The sequence below is a fragment of the Xylocopa sonorina genome, chromosome 10, assembly GCF_050948175.1.
Source record: "Xylocopa sonorina isolate GNS202 chromosome 10, iyXylSono1_principal, whole genome shotgun sequence".
Taxonomy (NCBI): Eukaryota; Metazoa; Arthropoda; class Insecta; order Hymenoptera; family Apidae; genus Xylocopa; species Xylocopa sonorina.
This window is the reverse complement of record NC_135202.1, coordinates 7,353,889-7,363,012: the sequence shown is the minus strand read 5'-3', so window position 1 is coordinate 7,363,012 and position 9,124 is coordinate 7,353,889. Positions and strand designations below refer to the sequence as shown.

The 9,124-nt window shown below is 37.9% G+C and overlaps 1 protein-coding gene across 1 annotated transcript; it reads left to right on the top strand.

The window, feature by feature from the left end:
* Window positions 1–1,517: 1,517 nt before the first annotated feature.
* Window positions 1,518–2,871, top strand: LOC143428420 (RWD domain-containing protein 1). Its single transcript, XM_076903256.1, has 4 exons — window positions 1,518–1,655; window positions 1,828–2,177; window positions 2,257–2,443; window positions 2,731–2,871. The coding sequence occupies exons 1-4, from the start codon at window positions 1,586–1,588 to the stop codon at window positions 2,844–2,846; spliced, it is 723 nt and encodes a 240-aa protein (XP_076759371.1). The 5' UTR covers window positions 1,518–1,585; the 3' UTR covers window positions 2,847–2,871.
* Window positions 2,872–9,124: the final 6,253 nt, after the last annotated feature.

Genomic DNA, 9,124 nt, shown 5'->3' with positions numbered 1-9,124 from the left:
TTGGGATTGCTGAAGAGGAGGAGTCAGGCGTCTGCGATGATCGCTTCTGAATTATATACAGTCGTAAAAGTTGCTTGTAAGATTTGTATAAGTTTAGATTGATGTTGTAATTACTAGTTTCTTCGTTTTTATGTGTTTTTTAGCGAAGAGTTTCTTCCAAGAGATAATCTGTTATTTGTACGCAAGATTTCGCAAGTTTGAAACCCACGTGTTTACCATCAAACAGTATTCTTCGGTATTAGATTCCTTGGCAGCGTCTGCGCCTTGTTCATCCTATCCCGTAATTTAATATTGAAGATCCATTTAACCCGTTTACAGTATTACAAATAACGAGTACGTAGACTCTTGTACGTCGTAAGGAACAGCTGTGACTTCTTCGTTATTTCTCGATATTGTGTGTAATTTGATTCATTCAATGTTTCGTCACAGTTTTCGAATTACTCTTAGCGTACATTCACATGTATACATTGCAAACAATAAAATATGTTAATAACTATTTTACACCGACTTAAGTCATATTTTCTAATTTTTAAAGATAATTTCTAGTTTTCGTACAACTTTAGTTAGTACACTGCAGCTTAAAAGTACGTGTGCATCCCTCGGTTTTTCAGAGAATTTAGTCAATTTGTACGTCGATTTTGCTACGATTTTTAGTTGATAATGTACCAAAAGAACACAGAAAATCATATAACACTTCAAAAAGCACCAACGTTTCACGGTGACGTCCCCAAATTTTTTGTAACGCCAAAGTGGTCTTCACCAGGATTACAGTTTTATTTTAATTTCTTGTATATCTCCCGCTTTAGAGGAAAGAAAGAGAAAGATATATAAGATCGCTATAAGAAAGAGTGAGACAGATGTTACTACCCTACTGAAGAACCCCTGGCGCCATCTCTGTAAAAAGTGCTCAAACTGGTCGCTCAGCATTATCGACAGCGAAGTGAACTTCTCAAGACTGTCGATAATTGTGTGCGACCAGTTTGAGCACTTTTCACAGAGATGGCGCCAGGGGTTTTTTAAATAGAGTAGGTAATATCTGTCTCACTCTTTCTTATAGTTCTTTCATATGTCTTTCTCTCTCTTACCTCCAAAGCGGGAAATATTCAAAGAAATGGCAACAAAACTGTTGAAATATACATCCTGAAAGCACAACTTTCTCACAGTAAGAGCACTGTTATGTTATTTGCTTACACATTTCGCTATAATAACTTTGTAATACTCATTTAATATGTTTAATATTTCATCTCATTGCCATATTATTAACGCAAACCTACGTACAAGTGTTTGAAAGGTATTGATTACTATTTTTCAAATTTATTTAATAATCGAAACTGAAAGATAATATATTTTCTACTTGTGTAACAGCAGAATGGTTTGTTTTTCTATACACGCGTAGATAAAATTTTGAAAATGGAACATTTTCACGTACGGCCTACTTCATTCTTGAGGACGTCGCGGTTTCGATGCAGAGCCGTCCACCGCTGCTGTCACGGTCGTAACATGATTTCTTGCAATTTGTTACAAGTAATCAATTAGATACTTAACGTATAAGGAATTTTTAATAATTAATTTTAAATTAACCACCATGGATTATAAGGACGAGCAACGGAATGAGATCGAGGCATTAGACTCAATTTATTGCGGAGAATTGGAAAGTACGGAAGGCCTTGTCGCATAACCTATAAATTTGTTTTTCTAACATAAACACCTCACTATTTCACGTGATACATAATTTTTAATTGCCAGTCTCTCTTACTGCACGTTTGATAGAGCTGTAAGTTTACGTTAAACGATGTATCGAGGCTTACGAATGGAAATATTTTCCAGTTTTAGTTACGGAACCTTTTTATACATTTGCCATACCTATCAAGACGGAAGAGTACGAACCGGACACTGGAAATGGTCTTAGTTGTCGTCTAGAGTTCACGTACACAGCAAAATACCCGGATGAACCGCTCCTGATATCGATAGAGGAACATGAAAATTTTGAGGAAGGAGGTGAGAAGCAACTGAAGGAACACTTAGCGGAACAAATGAACGAAAACCTTGGGATGGTCATGGTATTCACGTTAGTTAGCGCAGCTCAAGAATGGCTCAATGTACAGTGGGATAAGATCAAATTCAAGCGAGAAGAAAATGCAGCAAAGAAACGAAAGGAAGAGGAAGAAGCCGAAAGAGTACATTTGATACATTACAGCGTTAGATTTGTTATTTGGATGTGTTAAGATGAAGCCAATTAAACTATTGTTATTGCAGAAAAAGTTTGATGGAACAAGGGTCACGGTCGAAACATTTTTGAGATGGAAAGAAAAGTTTGAGGAAGAAACAGGATACACAAAAAGGAAAGAATTAGCTGAACGCGAAGGGAAGAAATTAACTGGTAGAGAATTATTTATGACTGACAAAACATTGGATCAGTCTGATTTGAAGTTCTTGGATGATGGTAATGTTTTAATATAGTTAACTTACTTCATTGAAGGGAGAGTATTCGCTCAAGAATATCTAAACAAAGGGGCACTTTTTATCATTTGCTCATTTTATTACAATCCCTTGGTCATTTAATAAAATCCACTAATCGAATATAAACGAGGAAAATGTCTATTTCTTATTCTTAATACGAATACTCTCTTCATTCAACCCATTAAGGAGGAACGTCGCGTTAACGCGACACTTGGCATGAAATTTTCTCTATCAGTTTACAAATACGATGTAAAATTATTCGATTTTCAGATTCCGTTAAAGTAGACGAGAGTTTGTTCCAAAATATGGATGATTTAGACCTGGACGACGACGACGATGACGATGATCCTGATTATGAACCAAACGTTTCTGACGATAGTGCCTAAATAAATATGCTATAGTTATATGCTACTATTTATAAGATGATCCCAAGACTCTATCCTTATCAAATGTTTACATGCAAAAATAAGTACTTGAAAATCTATTTTTAAGTACTACTGTTTAAAGCGAACGTACCAGTGCGAAGTGAATTCGTTAGAATTCGTTCGCGCGATTTGCGGTTTACATACTGGCTGAAGTACATTGATATCTGTCGTGCAGATGAATGTTACAAATGCGTACGGGAAGGAGGAATAGAAATATTCATTAAGGAAAATAATTTTTATAATTGTGTATATAGCTGAATCTTTTTCATAAAGTTTTGTTTAATAAATCGAAAATGATCATCATTTTCTCGCGTTTGATTAAAGATTCTTCGTCGAGATCGTATCGAAATGAGAGCACAGTGAAATATATTAAGTACTGCTGATTAAATAAAGAAATTCCTTAATTCTCATTGAACAGAAAGAGTTAGATAAATTATATTCCCCGCTTTAGAGATAAGAGAGAGAAAGATATATAAGAAAGCTATAAGAAAGAGTGAGACAGATAATATCGACTCTACTGAAAAACACCTGGCGCCATCTCTGTGAAAAGTGCTCAAACGGGTCGCACACAATTATCGACAGTCTTGAGAAGTTCACTTCGCTGTCGATAATGCTGAGCGACCAGTTTGAGCACTTTTTACAGAGATGGCGCCAGGGGTTCTTCAGTAGGGTAGTAACATCTGTCTCACTCTTTCCTATAGCTTTTTTATATATCTTTCTCTCTCTTACCTCTACAGCGGGAGATATACCAGAAATTAAAGTAAAACTAGTAAGTTTAAACTGCAGTTTTCACTATTTCACACAAAATTCCTTTGTTTCCATGCGGCGCAATAAAAAACTGATTATATCATCAGAAAGCTTAATGAATGAAGAAGGTTTTGTGACATTTGTTGCCCTTCAGGTCTGCAAATAATTACTTAAATATGAGATCAAAGTTATCATAATTTACAAATGTTGAAAATGCTGTTTCTCTGAAGGGAACAAAAATTCCAATTTTCTCTGTCATTTTTGCAAATTGAACCTAGGTTTATATGAACTTTTTTGTTGTTTTTGAGACGTAGTATCAGCTGTAAAAATTTGTCACACTAGTAGAGTGTATCACCCTGTATTACGGAAGAAGAAAATCAAAAGCGAAAAAGTTTCATTGATATTATTACCATATATTTACTAATAGGGTCTCGTGATATATTAATCACCAATAAAATTTATTTCTAACTATTCTTATACAGTTAATTAAGAAATGTTATATATATATAATAAATTCCCCTTTTGTTTCAAATAGACAATATTTCGTACAATTAAGTAATGACTATCGTTTGTTAAAATTTGAAACGCGCGTCACTATTTACTCACTTCTCAACAATTAGAACCATTCCTTTCTGTCGTTATAGTATCTTTATTTAATCGCTATCGATAATCTTTGCTTACAAAATATACAGATCAACGCAACTTTCAAGCGGCAAGGTAATAATAATATCCCAGATAAAAAATATTTTTAATGTATAATAGCCATTAGTAGCAGTTTTAATACGTTTACGATGGCGAAAGGAAACATCGATATTTGATTATTTTCACTTTCCATTTCACTCCTCCTCCCCGTTTTTAATCGTCTGTTGAGGCAACACCACGCGATTATCAATTTTTTGTTTCGCGTCTCATAAAAAAAAATCAGTTTCCCCATAATTATGCGTGCACTAAAAACATCTACCGTACGATCGATTTAATTAACACGTATTTTATCCGGAAAACGATAAAACTGATCGGTGAAATGTTTCTACATATTCTTAATCATAGTTTAGGTAGATTTACGTTACTCTGGAAATACTCTCTGGCAGTGATAAAACAGACTAAACTTTTCGCTGGAAAAGTTTGCTTTATCCCAGTTGGTTCTTGAGAGCCATTCTTTTTTCCCTGTACAATCATAAATCGTCGGCTATCGGCTGTGCCATTGGATAGAAACGAACTAATCAATGAAGGAAAAATGTCGCAGGGTGTCTCCTAAGCTTTTTTTCTGCCTGCTGTTTGTGATCTGCGATTGTAAAACGATATGTGACAACGTTGAAATTCACGGGAACCGCGTTCAGTTGGATGTCCGACGGATGTGACGATGAAAAGTTACGCCATCGTGAACGTTTTACCATTATTCCGTAAACGTTATTGTGTTACCTATAGATTTAAGCTTATCGATATAGAACTTTCACGATTACGTGTACCTAATCGGCGATACGATAGTGTATTCATGCCGTTAGAAAATGTCTGTCTTGCATTAAGCCGTTCCCCTTTAATTCCTGTAACATGTAGCGCCTCGTTAATTCGTATCTGATAAACTTCTGTCTCGTGGTTAAATTCTGCTGCGAACTCTATGCGCGTCTAATTCAATTAAATCATAACAGCCAGAAATTAGTACAACGTTGTGCATCGCAGAATTGAAACTGCTCATTTAAATACAAAATAAAGGAATAAAAAGGAAAGATTCATTGAGGATTAACGTTGGTTAAATATGGACATCTCTTAATTACCTTTATCAGACACGAATTAAAAACCGTCCACCATTAACTTCAATCAAGATTCGTCTCAGTATTCTCTGTTTAAGTAGTCATCGAAAACGGCTGTCTGTACAATAATAATGATAATAGTAATTTTTTACAATCATCGAGTGCATCCAATGAGCAACCAAAAAGAGTCATCATTGCGCGTTTAATGAATTCAATCTACCCCTGTGCTTTTCTTATCACCCTTACGTCCTCTCGTTACGCGTATTCTAATGCAACAGTTCTCAAACTTCTTCAGCCGCGGCACCCTTTTATTGAGCCAAACAAATCTCGCGGCATAGTCACCTTTAAAGCTGTTCGAACACTTAGGTCTGTTGCCATATTATAAAAACGGATTCTACTGCAGAATTGCTAGATTTTAGCGAAGATTAAATGTAATTGCCATACGCTTGCGACGTCCTAGGGTGCTGCAGCACCATTTGTCGAACTGAAAAGAAATCTCTCGTGGGCACAGTTTTTCTTAAAGCAGTTCAAACATTTGATCTGTTGCAATGTTATAAACACGGATTCTACTGCAGAGTTGCTAAATTTTAGCGAAGATTAAATGTAATTGCCATACGCTTGCGACGTCCTAGGGTGCTGCAGCACCATTTGTCGAACTGAAAAGAAATCTTTCGTGGGCACAGTTTTTCTTAAAGCAGTTCAAACATTTGATCTGTCGCAATGTTATAAACACGGATTCTACTGCAGAGTTGCTAAATTTTAGCGAAGATTAAATATAATTGCCATACGCTTGCGACGTCCTAGGGTGCTGCAACGCCCTTTGTCGAACTGAAAAGAAATCTCTCGTGGGCACAGTTTTTCAAGCAGTTCGAACACCTGGTCTGTTGCCATATTATAAAAACGAATTCTACTGCAGAGTTGCTAGATCTTAGCAAAGATTAAATATAATTGCCATACGCTTGCAACGTCCTAGGGTGCTGCAGCACCATTTGTCGAACTGAAAAGGAATCTCTCGTGGGCACAGTTCTTAAAGCAGTTCGAACACCTGGTCTGTTGCCATTTTATAAAAACGCGTTCTATCGCCAACTAGCTAAACCTTAGTAGAAATTAAATGTCATTGGGTATACGCTCGCGGCACCCAGTCTGAAAACCCTTGTCCTAATGTATTTACAATGAGAGCACTCGACTCACGCCATATGCTGTTCTTATGGTGTAAGTCGAGGTACGTGTACACGGGGCGATATGCCTTCGATTCATTCATCTAGCGTTGATAAGCGACCAAAAGGAAAGCGCGGTATTGAAACGAGACAAATCGCGTGATGATGTCAGCGTTCGACGGCAGAGACGATCTCGTAGAGCACCATTATAAAAATCCTTACAGCTAAATATGTGCGTTGAATGACTTAACATTAAGCTAGATAACCACGTGCAACAAGGAACGTATAGTCTCTCTCATTCTTACGAGAAAATCGCTTCTCGTATGGGTTTCTGTGTGCAATTTTTCACAATCACGAGCTAAGGTTCGTAATTCGAGGAATTCCTGGGTAAATTCGAGTCAGTCGAAGATGATGACGGATACGAAACGATCATTTTTGTAGGTAATTACGATTTCTGGTTTTCTTTCGTTTTTTTAAAGTTGAACAAATGTTCCTTCATCGCGAACGATGCTCTTCCTTGTTGCACCTTATCCAGATCCGCCTCGTATTAGATACTAACGTGGGAGCGACATCTTGGGGAGAAATGTAACAGTGTCTTGGGAAAGATCAAGCATTGGAAAGGAAACGATGAACCGTGGAAATGAATCGAAGAAACGATAATCCAATGCGTCGCGTTTCTACGCGCGAACGAAACGATCTCCCCAAGGATAAAGGTTGCATACGAATCTCTGATTTTCACCCTTAAAAATATTTACGCCAGCATCCCCTTTGCCCTCGTCTTGTACAAATTGCCGCGCACTCGAAAATAATTAGTTCGCTCGGCTACAAAAGGTGATATCCGTGATATTCGTTTCCTCTGACGGAACTGTTCGTCCTCGCTAAACTGTCCCTAAGACACGAGCGCGTCTCTATACTCGTAAAGGAAGCGGGCGTCTTAGAAATTAAGGCAAACGTCTCTCGCTGCGGAAAGAAATCTGAGAGAAACGAGATATCGTTCGACGTTTGAAACGAATGATCGATAGTCATCTCAGTCGCTCTTCTTCCCTGTTTTCCATCGTATTTTCTCCTCGCCCTCCCCCCTCTCGCAGGCTATACGCACTAATGGCAATGAAAAAATAGTTATCTACGCACCGCTTGCTCGCTAGATATGTTTCCTTCGAAATTCATCGTCGCTTGTCGCAAAAAGAAAAACGGGAAACGAACGAACGGACCCGCCTCGTCGATCTTCAACCCTTTCACTGCGGTATTTTCGCAAATATCGAATGGCTGATGGCTTATATACCATGCTAAATAAAAATAGAATGCAATAAAAGATAATCTTTTAAAGTATAATACCACTTAAGTAATAGAAAATTAGAATGTATATATACTAATTTTCCTTTTAGTTTTCTTGCTTTGCTAAAAGTACGGCAGTTAAAGGGTTGATCGATCGCAGAACACGTTGATTACAAAATTGTTTGGTTCGTCAACTGAGATCTGAGATCTGAGACTGTAATTTGGAACTATAACATGTTCGAAAGTGAACTAAGATCGCTTCTGTACAAAAGAGCGTCGATTGAACGTATGCGCCGAGGATCAAGGAGTAAGTCTGGTTCCAAAATCACGTCCGTTGCCCGTCAATGAAATGTACAAAGTTGCAGGCGCGAATTAGTCGTTCGAGAATCGCTCGAAATAAAAGCTACGTCGTCTATCGTTCTACGCTGATCTTACGAGTACGCAATTCTCTTCCTTACGTTTAGATCGAGTGATGGGTGTAATTGTTTGATCGGGTGTCGTTAAATGTTACGATCACTGGCGATCGATTGAAGGCGAAAGTGATCGCTTACGGTTACCAGTGACGTTCACGGGAATGAACGTGATTAATTAAAACCCTGTGCACTCGGATGTTGCGATATTAGGGGCGCTTGGTAAATTTGCGCTTAGAAAAGTTGCTCTTGTGATGTTGTAGGTGTCTAAAGGCGCCTAGAAAATTTAATCTTGTGATGTTGTAGGCGCCTAAAGGCGTTTAGACAAGTTGCGCTTGTGATGTTGTAGACGTCTGAAGGTGCTTAGGAAATTTGCTCTTGTAATGTTATAGGCGTCTAAAGACGTTTAGAAAAGTTGCGCTTGTGATGTTGTAGACGTCTAAAGGTATTTAGAAAATTTAATTTTGCGATATTGCAAGCGCCACAGGCGCTTAGAAAATTTGCGTTTCTGATGTTGTAGGCGCCTAAAAGCCTAAAAGCGCTTAGAAAACTTGCGTTCGTGATGTTGTAGACGCCTAAAAGCGCTCAGAAAATTATCTCTCGTGATATTACAGGCGCCATCCACCAATAACATCCAAGAAGCCGAGTGCAAAGAGTTAAACCGCGTCCACCCGCAATGAAAGAGATGACATGACACTCTACTTATACTTTAAAACGTGTACGCTGTAAGCGCGAGTTCGTCGTCTTTTCGTTTCGCTTCAGAAGAGGACACCATGCGCAATGTAATCGTTAGCCATCGATGAGAGGATCGGTAAAAATTTCGAACGATAGACTTATTTTCTGTTCTGTGACGATCTTTCAGCTGGATTTCGTTCGCACGCCCAGACGACAGTAGTCGTTGA

Excerpts from the sequence above, each read along its gene's own strand:
- LOC143428420 (XM_076903256.1), top strand. The coding sequence starts at position 1,586 with ATGGATTATAAGGACGAGCAACGGAATGAGATCGAGGCATTAGACTCA. Across the intron at positions 1,656-1,827 it reads TTATTGCGGAGAATTGGAAA|TTTTAGTTACGGAACCTTTT; the intron begins GTACGGAAGGCC and ends AATATTTTCCAG. Across the intron at positions 2,444-2,730 it reads TTTGAAGTTCTTGGATGATG|ATTCCGTTAAAGTAGACGAG; the intron begins GTAATGTTTTAA and ends TTCGATTTTCAG.